Source organism: Ascaphus truei, unplaced genomic scaffold (assembly GCF_040206685.1).
Source record: "Ascaphus truei isolate aAscTru1 unplaced genomic scaffold, aAscTru1.hap1 HAP1_SCAFFOLD_718, whole genome shotgun sequence".
Taxonomy (NCBI): domain Eukaryota; kingdom Metazoa; phylum Chordata; class Amphibia; order Anura; family Ascaphidae; genus Ascaphus; species Ascaphus truei.
This window is the reverse complement of record NW_027457052.1, coordinates 95,673-113,622: the sequence shown is the minus strand read 5'-3', so window position 1 is coordinate 113,622 and position 17,950 is coordinate 95,673. Positions and strand designations below refer to the sequence as shown.

General features: G+C 51.0%; 1 protein-coding gene across 1 annotated transcript; it reads right to left on the bottom strand.

The window, feature by feature from the left end:
- Positions 1-53: 53 nt before the first annotated feature.
- Positions 54-13,678, bottom strand: GPKOW (G-patch domain and KOW motifs). The gene is made up of 11 exons (XM_075584699.1): positions 13,466-13,678; positions 6,747-6,904; positions 6,524-6,654; positions 6,275-6,381; positions 5,524-5,725; positions 5,066-5,198; positions 2,046-2,274; positions 1,709-1,781; positions 1,222-1,291; positions 972-1,057; positions 54-262 (listed from the first exon to the last, which is right to left on the bottom strand). The coding sequence occupies exons 1-11, from the start codon at positions 13,612-13,614 to the stop codon at positions 137-139; spliced, it is 1,464 nt and encodes a 487-aa protein (XP_075440814.1). The 5' UTR covers positions 13,615-13,678; the 3' UTR covers positions 54-136.
- Between the last annotated feature and the right edge of the window lie 4,272 nt (positions 13,679-17,950).

Sequence of the window (17,950 nt, the reverse complement as noted above, 5' to 3'; positions counted from 1 at the left end):
GATGGGTTTATTTACAGGTATTACATTAAAAGACAAATTACAAATCTAAAAGAAACTTCGGATACACACAGACATCTCCTCTTTCCCTTCCCCTCCCTCCCTCCCAATTTCAGGGTGAGCGTGCGTCTCGGGGGCCTCAGTCCTCCTGCTCCCCTGTGTAGCGACAGATGACATCGTAGCTGAGGGTCACCCCTGCATCCTGCTCCTGCAGGTGCACCAGAGCTTGGCTCTTCTCCTTGTCTCTGTGCAGAATCTTTCCCACCTGGAGAGGAGATAAAAGTCTGCATCACCTTCTCTTATACAGCACAGCAGAACTGCTCTGTTCCAGCTCTCCGAAGCGACCACATTTAAGAATATATAGATTAACAAACAAAATACAACTTTTTGGTGTCCCTTTGGCAATAACAACGTAACACCCATAATACACTCTAAGGTAAGCTCTTCAAAACACCAAAGGAACGCTCCCCGGCTCTGGAGATTGAGCCTCTTAAGAATAAACCCACATGGCAGCTCAGAGAGGCTTGTATACTGGGTTGTTTTACACGAGGTGGTCTGGGTGGATGTAAATTGTATACAGCAAGGATGGCCAACACCAGTCCTTAAGGGCCACCAACATGTCAGGTTTTAAGAATATCCCTGCTTCAGCACAGATGACTCAGTCATGACAGCCAAGGGCGCTGAAGAAGGGGTATCCCTAAAACCTGGCCTGTTGGTGGCCCTTGAGGACTGACGTTGGCCACCCCTAGTATACAGACACTGTATTATTACACAGTACAGCTTGCTCATATTTAACCCAATGCACTAATGCACATGTTGACTGTTCAGGTTTCTTTGCTCAATGGGATATATACCCTCCACAGTGTGATAGCCTTTGACACTTCCTTACTAGCGGTTCATGCGAAGTGCTAATAGCCATCACATTTACACCCCACCGGAAAGTCAGAAAAACCAAGGCCCCTGTAATTACTCACCTGTCCACGATGCTCTCCCAACACCACCATGACACATTCTCCTTCCTGCTTGGGTATTACAGTCTCCAGCATGTCTTGTCTTATATCTGTCAGAGAGATCACAGGCATTAACACCAGGAGCATGGGCCGCCGAGTGCGAGACGGGCCTCGGTTTTGAGAAGCAGTACCACCCTTCAGGGACAGGGGAGTCAGAAAGCTTTGGTTGGGACATGGGGAGGGTAAATTCAGGGTGGTACGGCCATTTCCTCACCCTCGAGCATATGCCCATTCTCCGTACGACACACACAGCTGCCAGGGCTCAGAACATCTTCCACCAACACCTGCAAAGAGTGAGGAAAATGAGCATGCTGCAGTTTATAGTGATGACAAGTATAGCTATACGCTTAACTGCCCACTCCCCCCACCCCCCTCCCCTCCTATCTCTCCTCCAAAACCCATGTTTAGTTTAAAGTATCAGATAGTCAGGAGAATACGATTCCGGACATAATATGGAGTGGTAAACATTTTATCCCTTTGCTTTTTTGGCCTTGCATTCCCCTGTTGGTATGCTCAGGGTGTAAAGCATTAAGTACACTGCCTGAGACTGCCACTGAACGTGTCGATATATAAGCAGGTGAGCCGAGACTCCGTTCTGGCAACACTGGCTCAGGAAGAGACCCTCTGGCACTGAGAAGGTTAAAGATGCTCAGCGATGGTGGGGAAGACAGGTTTGGGCTCAGCTGCAGGAGTTGGGTTACCTTGCAGTTGTAGTATTTTCCTCCTTTGTAGCGTTTGTCAATGAATCGAACTTGCAGGTCTCGATGTAACCAACTGTGACAGAAAAGGTCAGAAGTGTCAGTAACGCAGCATGGCGCGGGGGGCGGGGCGCCGATGCAGCTTGGCACAGGGGACAGCTCTTACAGGGGACAGCTCTTCACCTGACCCACAGAACACAACCCCTCTACATGTAATAAGGGGCAGCCCCTTACACTGAATGGTACAGGCAACTCCCCACCGCTTATAACCCAAAAGAAAGTACAGAGACCCCATACACGAGGGGGGGGGGGGAGGGAGGGAGGGGGGCACGGACATGACCCGATTAATAACTTCACCTTTCCGGCTTCTGTCTCGTTTCTTTTTCTTCTCGCCCTCTCGCTGGTCGGGCTCCTCGGCCGCTGTCTCTTCTCTCTGCCGCTAGTCTCTCCATTCCTGCTCTTCTCCCTGCGCTCCTCCCCACCCCTCCTGCGCTGCGCTCCCTCGCGCGAGTGTTCCCCGTGAGGCTCCTTCGCGTTTTCCGGATCCTGCGAGGCTTTACTTACCCGACCTGGAGAGAGGAGAGTGCGAATAAAACACAGAGGACGCCCAGACTGAGACCGGCACAGCATCAAAAAGTCTTACCCACAATACACAGCTTTACACCCCGAGCCCGGAGAAGGTCCAATCCGCAGCCTGCGCAGATCGCCTTTTTTAAATTATTCTTAGAGATCCCCTTATTCTTTTCAATTCTGGTTTTATTTCTAAAATCTGATGCTCCCTTTGGGATATTACAATATTAAGGGACAGGGAGGTTAAAGTTTGAGCTCTAAATCATGTGTGTGGGTGAGTGGTGTGTGTAGGGGGATGGGTGGTGCGGTGTGTGTGTGTGTGTGGGGGGGGATAGGGGGTGCGGTGTGTAGGGGGATGGGGGGTGCGGTGTGTGTAGGGGGATGGGTGGTGCGGTGTGTGTGTGTGTGTGTGGGGGGGATAGGGGGTGCGGTGTGTGTAGTGGGATGGGGGGTGCGGTGTGTGTAGTGGGATGGGGGGTGCGGTGTGTATGTGGGGGGAGGGGTGGTGTGTGTGGGGAGGGGAGGGGTGGTGTGTGTGGGGAGGGGGGGGGTGGAGGGGTGGTGTGTGTGTATGTGTCTGTGGGGGGGAAGGGGGGTGCGGTGTGTGTAGGGGGATGGGTGGTGCGGTGTGTATGTGGGGGGGGAGGGGTGGTGTGTGTGGGGGGGGGTGGAGGGGTGGTGTTTGTGTATGTGTCTGTGGGGGGGATTGGGGGTGCGGTGTGTGTAGGGGATGGGGGGTGCGGTGTGTGTAGTGGGATGGGGGGTGCGGTGTGTATGTGGGGGGGAGGGGTGGTGTGTGGGGGGGGGGTGGAGGGGTGGTGTTTGTGTATGTGTCTGTGGGGGGGATGGGGGGTGCGGTGTGTGTAGGGGGATGCGGTGTGTGTAGGGGGATGGGGGGTGCGGTGTGTATGTGGGGGGGAGGGGTGGTGTGTGGGGGGGGGGTGGAGGGGTGGTGTGTGTGTATGTGTCTGTGGGGGGGATGGGGGGTGCGGTGTGTGTAGGGGGATGGGTGGTGCGGTGTGTATGTGGGGGGGGGTGGGAGGTGTGTGGATGAGTGGTGTGTGTAGGGGGGGATGGGTGGTGGTGTGTGTGAAAATGTAGGGGGGGGGGGGGAAATGGAGGGGGGGTGGAGGCGTGTGGTGTAATATATACTTCCCTCCAACTACCTTTTTGCATAGTGATTGCAACATCTCCCAGCGACTTTACATTGTGGAGAAATCCTGCCGCACAAGACCATTTCCCAACCCCATAAAAACCATCTGCATAGTGCGATTAATAAACCCTGCACCAGATCTCAGCCCGAGACCCCGGCTCCTAACCAGAGCCGCAGGCTTGGTATACTCCATTGTACAGGCCCACAGCTCTTTGGAGTTCGTGTTACAAACCACGTGACCAGGCGTTCAATGACCTTTGTAGCCATCTGTTAGCCACTATAAACCTGTGGGTTATGTATAATATGGTTTTCTGCAGTATTTTTGGTCTATTAACAGGTTTCTCCCATCTATACACCGTGTGCTGAATCCCACTATGCACATACAGCACCCATGTCAATGAGTAACTCTTCTGCAAACATCTTCCCTGGTTACCAAGTTCTCCAAATCCAGCAGGACACGGGGCTGTAAATGGTTTTTATCTGGTTGGCAAAACATATCTTATCTGAAACCAGAGACTCAGGGCGGGGATGTGAGCGCTATCAAAAGGTCTTCAAATAAGCTTAACAAAATAGCTCTCTGCCAAGCACATAGTAACCCCTTGTGTGCGCGAAACGTACACACAATGTGAACTACGAGTATTTGTGTGTGTGTACATACAGCTGTAGCGAGATTTAAAAACACGGCCCTCCAGAGGTCTTGGTAAATAAGGATTAAGATGTATTAGTGGGAGATCAATGTCTCAGTCCTCACTTGGGGGGGCCTCTGTCCCCAGGGGAGGGGAAGGGGGGGAGGGCCTCTGTCCCCAGGGGAGGGGAAGGGGGGGAGGGCCTCTGTCCCCAGGGGAGGGAAGGGGGGGGAGGGCCTCTGTCTCGCCTGCAACGCTAATCACCCACTAATAAAATGTATCCTTATTTATCAAGACCTCTGGAGTGTTTATTTTTTTAACATTGCCTGGCTGATTTGCACGCGGCCCCCCCCTCCCCCCCCCAGCGGCCTAGGGATGACCATGCACCGTGGCAGTATGGCGACAGTACGGGGGGGGGAGAGGGGGGGGCGCACCTGTACCTACACACAGGTGCAGTCAGACTGTCTCCGGAGCCACGGCCGAGAAAGCTGCAGCTCCAGACCTGTGGCGTCCATGCTTCCGGAGGGGATCCCTCGCAGCGTTAACCCACCGGCGCTGCTGAGGACGCGTTACCGCAGCTTGTCCCGGAAACCTTCAGTCTGGCTACATCTTTATATTTCTTTTTACACACATCCAACCATTATGTTACTTAAGATATACATCCGTGTGTTGCAGGCCTCTCTACGGCAACAAAAAGGATCATTGAGCCCCTTACTGCGGGAGCTTTGCTCAGGATCTCCAAGTGTTTGAAATATTACGTGTCCGAGGGGAGGGGGGGGGGGGATTAAATGGAGCTCTCCCAGAGCCACCGCAGTGTAAAGGTTCCATGGTAACATCAACCGCTAGAGCTTAAGAAAACCACGCTTAGGGGGCAGGATACCAACATCATGCGTTACCTGGAGTGATTGCTGCGTTAGCGATGCCCTTCATTGCTGTATTGTTACTACTCGCAGTATTACTGCATTGTTACTACTCACAGTATTACTCAAGAGTTTCGCTACTTTCACTCACTCAAATCCTTTGCGTACTTCGCATATTCTGCGCTGCTGACCAATCGTAGAGAGAACTGGGACACGGTCACCACATTGTCGCTAATGGCGAGCCTCACCATCGCCCGGGCATTATCCGGGTCAACTCCCTCTACCTGCGGGAGGGAGAGAGGCTGGGCACATCAGGTAGCGAGGGGGGAGCCGCACACAGGAAGGAGGGGGGGGAAAGAGAGGCCAGGCACATCAACAAATAGCGAGGGGGGGGGGGAAGAGGAAGCCACGCACAGGAGAGTGCTGAGAGGTGGGGGGGGGGGGGGGTTAGAGAGGGGGAGATGGAGGGAGCCGCACACAGAGAGGAGTGGAGAGAGCCGCGCAGAGAGGGGGGGGGGGGAGGGAAGAGGGGGCCGTGCACAGAGTGCTGGGGGGGTTATAAAGGGGAGATAACAAAGACAGATGATGCAGCACAGAATCCCCCCTCACCTTCCCATACAGATCTTTATGAGTCCCGCTCTGTATTTGCACAGCACTCCCTGTTCCCAGACCGCGCTCCTCCTCTGGCGGCTCTTCTCCTGGTTTCAGGGGTCTCCGACGCTTCTGTGGCTCCAGCTCCTTGAGAGCCGTGCGGTCAGCGCCCAATCCCAGACCCTTCGGACGCAGCTTCTGCTCCAACGGCTTCACATCCCTGGGACGAGAGAGGACATAGCAGTGAGGCAGGATTCCCATCAACTATATCTGTGATGCGCTTTCATTTCAGAAACCCTTCCCCGTTAGAGAACTAAAGGGGTGCGTAACCCCAACGGTACACTTCTGGTGCGCTACACTGCATTCTCCAAAAGGGATCAGAGCTAAACAACAACAACATCATCATCATCATCAACATCTCCCAATGACCGATCAGTAAGGCGAGGCACAGGGAGAGCTAAGGAAAGGGATGGAGGCAGGAAGTGACCTCAGTTGAGCAGACTGCTTTGCAATTAGTTGTATGATCTTCCAGCACTAAAGGGGTTAAACGCGATGCCTGTAGCCCAAAAAAGGTCTCAACTCCGGCCCTCAAGACCAGCCCAACAGGCCAAGATTTATGGATATTCCGGCTTCGGCCCCGGTGGCTCAGTGGAAGAGCCCGCTTCAGCACAGGTGCAGACTGAGCCAGGGATATCCCTAAGCCCTGACCTGTTTGGGGGTATTGAGCAGCCCTGCTGTAGCACATGCAGCAGCCGGCCCTCACACTCACTGTTTGAAGGTACGGCCGATGCCCTCTCCCTGTTTCCAGCCCATCCCTCTCAGCATGGCCATCCCGTACTGCTCCACCGGCACGGCCTCGTAGTCTGCAGCCTCCGCCTGGAAGGGTAGCATGGGGGGGGCAGACAGTGACCAACAGGAAGCGGCCAACAGACAGAGGGAAAGGGAAGAGAGACTAAACAGATGCGGACAATGGGACGAGGATAACCCCCTTCGCGGGGTCACGACAAAGAGAACTCACGGACTCCGGCCGCAGAGCGACGTCCACCTTGTCTCCGTCTTCGTAACCAACGGGGACGCGGTTCTGCATGAGCAGCGGGATGCGGAGTGTTTCGTCCAATTCGGATTCATCCTCCTGAGACCGCCGGGATTCTGGGAAGAAAGAGAGAGCGAGAGAGCAGTGACCAGGGAGAAGAGAGGGGGGAGGGAGATGTGGAAGTACGCAAGAGGCTGCGTGCCCTCACCTGCAATCAGCTCTTTAACTGCCTGAGACAGCACCTTCTCATCCTCAGTCTGAGGCTCGGCATCTTCAGCTTTCTCCGGGGCCTTGTCGAGTCGGATCCACTTGTTCTTGTTGATAAGGGGAATTACCAGCGGCTTGGAGACTGGGGCAGGGTTTACACTGAAGGAGAGAGAATTCACATACACGCTTTAAGGCTGCGGACAGGCCGGGAGCTCGAGCGCTGTGATGTCATGCGCTCTGCTTGTCCGTGCGATTCCTAGCCAGCTAGTTGCGCGTGGGGGGGGGAGGGCGCGGCCATGACATCACGGAGCTGGTTCACCCTCATTGGGCGAACCGCTCACGTGACGCGCCAGCGAGCGCAGAGACAAATTTACGTGTATCTGCAAGCAGCTGAGCGTCGCGCGCTCATGGCACACACAGGCGCACGCTGGCCACACACATTGTAGCAATGTTTTTCATTGCGGCGAGCGCGCCCACTCAGCGTCATCCTGGCCGCAGCCTAAAGCAGCAGTCCAAGCTGCGTTGATTTCCCCCCCATTTAATATGTGCATAAATACAATCCACACACTGGTAAGTAATTAGCCAAGTTGTCGATCGGTGAAGATTCGGCTCGGGGGTTCACTAAATGGTCCTCTTCTGCTTCAATGACAGCCAAAGATGCAAAGTTCTGTGGGGAAGATCATGTGACCAGAAACTCAATAGATGCAATTGGTGCACTGCTAGAGAGGGGGCGGGGTGCAAAAAGGGGTGTGCCAGAGCCTGTTTCAGAAGAGGAAGGGGATGTGACTTTGTAACTGGTTTCTATAGAAACAAAAAATGCTTGTTACATTAAAATACATTACAAATGTCATTAAGAGTGGTCATTCATTTTTGTATATGCTACAAGTAATTTCTCATAGTACAGAACTGATTTATTAATTAAAAAAAGACACACGCAGGCCATTACTTGGTCTACAGCTTGAATACATAAGCATGCCAAGGAAAGCCGATACCCACTGCTGATAATGAGCACACCGCCTGCTTTCTATATGTAAATAAATAGAGAGCCATTTTATGCTCCTCTATTGCTGGCGGATAGAAGGCCACATGGCCAACCATGATGATGTCTTTACAAGATCAAAATTGCTGTACAATTACAATTAAAGAAGTTTGAATCAAAATAATACGGAAGGGTATTTTAATGACATAATCTGGTGTCAATGTCACTCCTTGTATAACGCACAATGAGACACGTCAATGCTATGATGTAGTAGCAGGAGACGGGCCTCTCCTCTAACTTGTGTACACTGCAGTAGGAGGTGTATCCTCACTTCCCAGAAATCCGAGCCGTCGCACTATAACACACACTATAACACACACAGCTGTCACACCATAAGACACACAGGTCACTGTGGGGCAGGCATGCACCTCTATAAGAAAGCAAATGAAGTTGCAGCTCTCACAAAGCGCAGCTTCCCTTCCTGAACATGCAAATGTGTATCTGAGGAAAGAGAGGAAATGGGAGTGTTTCTATTTGGGGCAGTCTTCCAGCTGATAAACTCTACATTGTTTACTGATAACAATCATCCATTTAAAATAAATAAAAATCATGGTATTTTATACAGTGCTGTCATACAGAAGAGGCACAGACTGCAGTCTAACGTTCTATTATTAGAGACACAAGAAGAGCATTTATTCACCGGAGCTGGTACTGTGTCTTCAAGTTTCCGGTTGTACAAATGTTAGCAGCTTCTTACATATGATACTATACACAAGATATACACACACACACACACACACACACACACACACACACACTAACCCCTGCAGTGCAGCAGATGATAGGATCACAGGTTGTACTTAATATTTATTATCCATAAACTGTACACCACACCACACACCACATCCCTCAAAGCGTTCTCTCACTGCCTCAAAGTGGCAGGACGGTGGCAGCGGGTGACCTTTGTGCCGGTAGGTTTAACCATACCATGAAAGCTTAAACAATATACCTGGCTAAAGTGGGAATGGATCTTGTCGACATGAAAACGAAGCCGGCACGGCAAGTAAGGTCTCACCCCCCAAATAGGAAACATTCCAAAAAGCAGCAGCCCCCATTCTTTGGAGGCTGGGTGGTCCCCGCGCCCGACGGCATTCAGGAAGACGGCACGAAGAATCCCCAGAGGTTAAACAAAAGCCGTAATTCAAAACTAAATCTGGCTACCCACACCTGCCGGACTCTCCCCGCACCCGCCGGACTCTCCCCGCACCCGCCGGACTCTCCCCGCACCCGCCGGACTCTCCCCGCACCCGCCGGACTCTCCCCGCACCCGCCGGACTCTCCCCGCACCCGCCGGACTCTCCCCACACCCGCCGGACTCTCCCCACACCCGCCGGACTCTCCCCACACCCGCCGGACTCTCCCCACACCTGCCGGACTCTCCCCAGTGAAGCAGCACAGCAGGAACTCGCGTTGTTCCGGCGCGGCTAGGATGACGTCACCGTCTCCGTTCGTCATCGTGATGTCATCCTAGCCGCGCCGGAACAACGCGAGGTACACGCGATACCGGAAAGGACATTCAGTGACTGAACACTGCTGCTGGGTGTGCTGGGTCGGGCACTTCTAATTTGATTTTAAACTCACGTTCCATTGTGAGTATTTTACTGTTTTAGGTTGGAAGCGTCATTAAAGTTTTTATTATTGCACAATCCTCTGTTTTTCTTTCATCCCTTGCTGGAGAATAAGATACAGGAATCCGAAGACAGGCTCAGGAGACATCTTTTCCTGAGAGGGAGATTCTTCTCACATCCATTGAAGTTGGGGACACCACGTGGGGTTCGTGCTATACCTAAAGCTCCTTGGACTCGGAAGACTCCAAATACAGTTTCTCTCCCCTGTATGCGACCTACCTACTTCTAGTAAGTAGGCAATTCGTTGAGTTTCAAGATTAAGGGTGCATTTGGCTGTAAAACAATACTGCGCAATGTTTTTTCCCCTGCTTTCTGTCTCATATCTACAGGGTAGTATTACATTGTGAAGAGGACTGCTTGCTCTGTGAACTTTGAGTCTCTCTCTCATCTGTTAACCACTCAAGTTTGAAAGAATAAGGACATAACTCACATCATCACTTATTTATTGGACTTTATATACTGGACTTTATATACTGGATTTATTGGACTATATATACTGTTATTCATTTATATATACACACGCGCCAGGTTTTGATTCTATAATTGTATTTTTATATTGTATTTTGGGTTTATTTTTGAGAAATATCCTAGTAGATTACCAGGCTGCTCACATTTGTGCACTGCACTGTTTGATTTTAGGTCTAGCGCTTTTTTAGTATTTTTGTATTGTCAACTGAAAAGCAGTTGTCAGGGCAGCAGCTGCCCTGTCTCCGAAGTGCGGAGTTGACGCTGGCTACAGTTTCAATAAACAACCCAAGTTGTTTATTCAAGCTGCAGAAGCGTCACTGGTACTTCGGCAGCCAATTAAATCATTCTTGAAAATGATTTCAACAGAGTAACACCCACACACAAGCCGAGGTCTGTAGCCCCGCCTCCTCAACGCTTGAAAAGGTCTGCTGGGGATGATGTGCATACATCGCCCAGCAGACTGACGCTCGCACACGCAAATGCCCGCCCTCCAACTCCCGTCTCTGGCACGGTGAACTCAACCTAACACATTTACTCGCTACGAAGGAAAAACTCCTATTTGCCGTATAATGAACACGAACCTCCCTTAGTGTATCTGGGACTTGTCCACATAATACAGTGACATCAATTTAGTTAACAGCAGTTGATTGTCTACATTGTGCTTCTTATCCAGTGTTACCTATATAACAGACCCACAATTGTGCACATTTTCATGGGGATTGAGCAAGAAATATATAAGATATGATAAAGAAAGAAAGGGGTCCCTTTTTAACTGAACATGTATGTAATAATGTGACTACTAGCGATGGTGCTGCTACAATATGTACAGTAAGGGACACCACACACCCACCCGCTACAATATGTACAGTAAGGGACACCACACACCCACCCGCTACAATATGTACAGTAAGGGACACCACACACCCACCCGCTACAATATGTACAGTAAGGGACACCACACACCCACCCGCTACAATATGTACAGTAAGGGACACCCCCACCCGCTACAATATGTACAGTAAGGGACACCACACACCCACCCGCTACAATATGTACAGTAAGGGACACCACACACCCACCCGCTACAATATGTACAGTAAGGGACACCACACACCCACCCGCTACAATATGTACAGTAAGGGACACCACACACCCACCCGCTACAATATGTACAGTAAGGGACACCACACACCCACCCGCTACAATATGTACAGTAAGGGACACCCCCACCCGCTACAATATGTACAGTAAGGGACACCACACACCCACCCGCTACAATATGTACAGTAAGGGACACCACACACCCACCCGCTACAATATGTACAGTAAGGGACACCCCCACCCGCTACAATATGTACAGTAAGGGACACCCTCACCCGCTACAATATGTACAGTAAGGGACACCCTCACCCGCTACAATATGTACAGTAAGGGACACCCTCACCCGCTACAATATGTACAGTAAGGGACACCACACACACGCTACAATATGTACAGTAAGGGACACCACACACACGCTACAATATGTACAGTAAGGGACACTCACCTGCTACAATGTGTACAGTAAGGGGCACTTTCACCTGCTACAATGTGTACAGTAAGGGGCACTTTCACCTGCTACAATGTGTACAGTAAGGGGCACTTTCACCTGCTACAATGTGTACAGTAAGGGGCACTTTCACCTGCTACAATGTGTACAGTAAGGGGCACTTTCACCTGCTACAATATGTACAGCAAGGGACACTCACCTGCTACAATATGTACAGCAAGGGACACTCACCTGCTACAATATGTACAGCAAGGGACACTCACCTGCTACAATATGTACAGCAAGGGACACTCACCTGCTACAATATGTACAGCAAGGGACACTCACCTGCTACAATATGTACAGCAAGGGACACTCACCTGCTGCAATATGTACAGCAAGGGACACTCACCTGCTGCAATATGTACAGCAAGGGACACTCACCTGCTACAATATGTACAGCAAGGGACACTCACCTGCTACAATATGTACAGCAAGGGACACTCACCTGCTGCAATATGTACAGCAAGGGACACTCACCTGCTGCAATATGTACAGCAAGGGACACTCACCTGCTACAATATGTACAGCAAGGGACACTCACCTGCTACAATATGTACAGCAAGGGACACTCACCTGCTACAATATGTACAGCAAGGGGCACTTTCACCTGCTACAATATGTACAGCAAGGGACACTCACCTGCTACAATATGTACAGCAAGGGACACTCACCTGCTACAATATGTACAGCAAGGGACACTCACCTGCTACAATATGTACAGCAAGGGACACTCACCTGCTACAATATGTACAGCAAGGGACACTCACCTGCTACAATATGTACAGCAAGGGACACTCACCTGCTACAATATGTACAGCAAGGGACACTCACCTGCTACAATATGTACAGCAAGGGACACTCACCTGCTACAATATGTACAGCAAGGGACACTCACCTGCTACAATATGTACAGCAAGGGACACTCACCTGCTACAATATGTACAGCAAGGGACACTCACCTGCTACAATATGTACAGCAAGGGACACTCACCTGCTGCAATATGTACAGCAAGGGACACTCACCTGCTGCAATATGTACAGCAAGGGACACTCACCTGCTGCAATATGTACAGCAAGGGACACTCACCTGCTGCAATATGTACAGCAAGGGATACTCACCTGCTGCAATATGTACAGCAAGGGACACTCACCTGCTGCAATATGTACAGCAAGGGACACTCACCTGCTGCAATATGTACAGCAAGGGACACTCACCTGCTGCAATATGTACAGCAAGGGACACTCACCTGCTGCAATATGTACAGCAAGGGACACTCACCTGCTACAATATGTACAGCAAGGGACACTCACCTGCTACAATATGTACAGCAAGGGGCACTCACCTGCTACAATATGTACAGCAAGGGACACTCACCTGCTACAATATGTACAGCAAGGGACACTCACCTGCTACAATATGTACAGCAAGGGACACTCACCTGCTACAATATGTACAGCAAGGGACACTCACCTGCTACAATATGTACAGCAAGGGACACTCACCTGCTACAATATGTACAGCAAGGGACACTCACCTGCTACAATATGTACAGCAAGGGACACTCACCTGCTACAATATGTACAGCAAGGGACACTCACCTGCTACAATATGTACAGCAAGGGACACTCACCTGCTGCAATATGTACAGCAAGGGACACTCACCTGCTGCAATATGTACAGCAAGGGACACTCACCTGCTGCAATATGTACAGCAAGGGATACTCACCTGCTGCAATATGTACAGCAAGGGACACTCACCTGCTGCAATATGTACAGCAAGGGACACTCACCTGCTGCAATATGTACAGCAAGGGACACTCACCTGCTGCAATATGTACAGCAAGGGACACTCACCTGCTGCAATATGTACAGCAAGGGACACTCACCTGCTACAATATGTACAGCAAGGGACACTCACCTGCTACAATATGTACAGCAAGGGGCACTCACCTGCTACAATATGTACAGCAAGGGACACTCTCAGCACACTCACCTGAGCAGCTCTCTCCCCTCCGCCCCCAGCAGATACTCCCGTGTGTCTTTCTCCGGGGCCTCGGTGTCTCTCCGCCCGGTAAGTATCTTCCTCGAGCTGCGGCTGAAACCGAAGGAGATGGGAGCCTGGGAGGACCCAGCAGCCGCCATCACTTCCAGGAGAGCGGAGGATGCCGGGATATGACCACCACAGGCACACGCGGGCGCACAGCCTGCCGGGATAACCAACACTGGCACGCGCGGGCGCACAGCCTGCCGGGATAACCACCACAGGCACGCAAGGGCGCACAGCCTGCCGGGAGATGTAGTTCCAGTCTGTAGTTCTGCTGCGGAACCACTCAGTCACGGGGATACAATGTTACAAGAACAATGAAACAAATGTAAAACAGAGGCCAGTGTATTCAGTGCCAGTTTCATACAGTGCTTTAAATGTATTGTTAAAAACCAGTATATATATATATATACATACACACACATATATGTATACACATATTTTTTATATATATATATATATATATATATATATATATATACACATATATACACACACTCACACACTCACACACTCACACACTCACACACTCACACACTCACACACTCTCTCTCTCCAATGAAATGTGTACTCACAAATGCCACTTTTCATCATGCATATAAGGGTATCTGTATGCTGTTTGAAGCCACATGTAATCCACAGGTTAGTAGTAAGTAGGTAGCGTGGCCCACTGGATATAAATAAGAGAGCCAGAGATAAAGCAGACTGATACAAAATCATAGGTAAAACACACTCACACGGTGTCTGTTCAAATCAGGCATATTGCACTACACCTTCTATCTGGACTACTGAGGACAACATAAAGATTAGGGATAATCACTCCCTTGCAATATACACACACGTGTATGTGTATATATATATATATATATACATACACACACACATACATACCATCACACTTCAGAATCACTTAATAATAAGGTCCCATTACTAGTCACCTGTTTTGTCAGACTCCATTTAGTATTCGGACTGGATAAAATTTGAGGCCCACGTCCCATTATTTGTTCAAATACATGCACCCAAATGACTTATTTACTTAACCCTGTGGCTGCCAGGTGACCCAACAATGCATTGCGCTGCCGCACTCCTCTGGCAGGGAAGGAGTTAACGCAGCATTATGGCTCAAAACGGTTTCTGGATTCAAACCCCAACAAATAACAAATATCTGGATGTTTCCAGCTGCGGGCGGTGAATGAATTATTTAGAGACTCACTTTGTGCATTTTATGTATGTAATACCGAGTGTACAGAGTATTATTACTCCTTACTGCAGGGGTGGCCAACTCCAGTCCTCAAGGGCCACCAACAGGTCAGGTTTTAAGGATATTCCTGCTTCAGCACAGGTGGCTCAATAGGTCCCAGCTTCAGCATTGGTGGCTCAATCAGTCCCTGCTTCAGCACAGGTGGCTCAATCAGTGGCCCAGATTGAGCCACCTGTGCTGAAGCAGGGATATCCTGAAAGACTGAGCCTTAGAAGGGACAGGTCGTTGGACACAGACCGGGACACTGGAAGCCAAGAATAAGGGAGTAAAATAAAGAAAATGTATTCTAAAGTGAGAGCGAGGGATAGTAAGAATTGAAGGGACGATAGAAAGGAAGAGTCAGTGAATAAGTAAGAGAGAATCAGACAGAGGAATATAAGGATAATATGGTCAAGTGAACGAGACATCAATAATTAATTAAACAGGTAGAAAGAAAATCATAGAGAGCGATGCACAGATAAGTAACACCATGGATACATATAGTTAGATAGGAGGATATATAGACATAAATATTGGTAAATAGATCAAATATATAGGTGGCGGTAGATAGATAGGCAGAGGTATAAATAGATCCTTATACATATAAACAGGTAGATAAAGAAGATAGTAACATATGTAGAGGGATAAATAGAAACTTGGTAACAGGTGGTCAAGATGTATAAATTTATAGGTTCAACTATACTACAATATACCTGGATAAAGGGGGAAAAGTACCTGCCAATATGCAAATGAAGCCAGCGTGGCAAGTAAGGTCTCATGCCCCAAAATAGAAGATACTGAAAGGGAATGGTCCCTCCTTCTCCGGAGGTCGCCATGCCCCCCGCGATTAACAGCGTTTAGCATGAAGGCAAAGGGGTATCATTCAGACCTAAATCTGGATACCCACACCTGCCGGACTCTCCCCACACCTGCCGGACTCTCCGCACACCTGCCGGACTCTCCCCACACCTGCCGGACTCTCCCCACACCTGCCGGACTCTCCGCACACCTGCCGGACTCTCCCCACACCTGCCGGACTCTCCCCACACCTGCCGGACTCTCCCCACACCTGCCGGACTCTCCCCGCACCTGCCGGACTCTCCCCACACCTGCCGGACTCTCCCCACACCTGCCGGACTCTCCCCACACCTGCCGGACTCTCCCCGCACCTGCCGGACTCTCCCCACACCTGCCGGACTCTCCGCACACCTGCCGGACTCTCCCCGCACCTGCCGGACTCTCCCCACACCTGCCGGACTCTCCCCACACCTGCCGGACTCTCCCCACACCTGCCGGACTCTCCCCACACCTGCCGGACTCTCCGCACACCTGCCGGACTCTCCCCACACCTGCCGGACTCTCCCCACACCTGCCGGACTCTCCTCACACCTGCCGGACTCTCCCCACACCTGCCGGACTCTCCGCACACCTGCCGGACTCTCCCCACACCTGCCGGACTCTCCCCACACCTGCCGGACTCTCCCCAGTGAAGCAGCACAGCTGGAACTGGAAGACGAACGTGACACGATTAATGGGATGTTGTTGGCCTTAGTGAAGTAAGAAGAAAAGATGAAGGCCTCAGTGAGCGCAAAAGCGGGCCCCTATTCTATGATGTCATCGATGCAGCGATTCCAATAGAGCAAGAGGGCGGCAGAAAGGAGACGGCTGACACAGGCAAGTATCTTCCCATTAGGTCCGATAGTCTTGAGAGTGCGGCAAAAGCATATGGGGGCGGCCATTTTTGCTGCTCCAAAATGTTGCCGCCCTGGCCTTATGGGAAATCTGGCACTGGGTACCGATAATGGAAGACTCAGTGGAGAAGGCTTTAGTGTTAGCGAGAGATGGAAACACGACATAGCGGGGTATGAAAGCTCGTCGGAAAGAGCGGCCAGAATCGTCATTCAGGTGACACAAAATACAAGCTTCAAATTATCCAAGTGTGAGCCCCAACATCAAGTTCCGCAGACCATGAAGTGGAGACTTCTACCGTGAAATCCACCAACGTAATAACAAAGAATCGGCCTGCCTGTGCACACATCCGGATGTGAGGATAATTCAGTAGCTTCCGACAGCTCTAATGGAGAGATGCATGCTGGGTATTACCTGAAAAGACAGTTCAAAGAATGAATGGGGTCAGAATACAAAGGAAAGCCTGTGACATCATCACGTTTGAAGAAGTTAAAATGGCGGTGGGCCGGACATATCGCAAGAAGAAATTACCATCGTTGGACAAAGATGGAACTCAACTGGATTGGAAGAGATATTAAAAGGCCAAGACGAAGACCCAAAGGTAAGATGGGAGGATGGAATGAGACGATGTGCTGGAGCGACGTGGAGAAGAGAAGCTGTAACCGCAGGGCCTGGGGGATCACTGGGGAGGCTTCATCCAGCAGTGGGGAGACACGGGCTGGAGAGGATGGGATGAGGGAATGAGTGGGAGCGACGTGGAGAAGAGAGGCTGTAACCGCAGGACCTGGGAGATCACAGGGGAGGCTTCATCCAGCAGTGGGAGACACGGGCTGGGGAGGATGGGATGAGGGAGTGTGGGAGCGACATGGAGAAGAGAGGCTGTAACCGCAGGACCTGGGAGATCACTGGGGAGGCTTCATCCAGCAGTGGGGAGACACGGGCTGCAGAGGATGGGATGAGGGAATGTGGGAGAGACGTGGAGAAGAGAGGCTGTAACCGCAGGACCTGGGAGATCACTGGGGAGACTTCATCCAGCAGTGGGGAGACACGGGCTGGAGAGGATGGGATGAGGGAATGTGTGGGAGCGACGCGGAGAAGAGAGGCTGTAACCGCAGGACCTGGGAGATCACTGGGGAGGCTTCATCCAGCTATGGGGAGACATGGGCTGGAGAGGATGGGATGAGGGAATGTGTGGGAGTGACGCGGAGAAGAGAGGCTGTAACCGCAGGACCTGGGGGATCACTGGGGAGACTTCATCCAGCAGTGGGGAGACACGGGCTGGAGAGGATGGGATGAGGGAATGTGTGGGAGCGACGTGGAGAAGAGAGGCTGTAACCGCAGGACCCGGGAGATCACTGGGGAGACTTCATCCAGCAGTGGGGAGACACGGGCTGGAGAGGATGGGATGAGGGAATGTGTGGGAGCGACGTGGAGAAGAGAGGCTGTAACCGCAGGACCTGGGGGGATCACTGGGGAGGCTTCATCCAGCAGTGGGGAGACACGGG

Coding starts and splice junctions, on each gene's coding strand:
- GPKOW (XM_075584699.1), bottom strand. CDS start 13,614: ATGGCGGCTGCTGGGTCCTCCCAGGCTCCCATCTCCTTCGGTTTCAGC. Junction 5,726..6,274: donor ATCGGCCGTACCTTCAAACA/GTGAGTGTGAGG, acceptor CTCTCGTCCCAG/GGATGTGAAGCCGTTGGAGC. Junction 1,058..1,221: donor GAATGGGCATATGCTCGAGG/GTGAGGAAATGG, acceptor TCTCTCTGACAG/ATATAAGACAAGACATGCTG.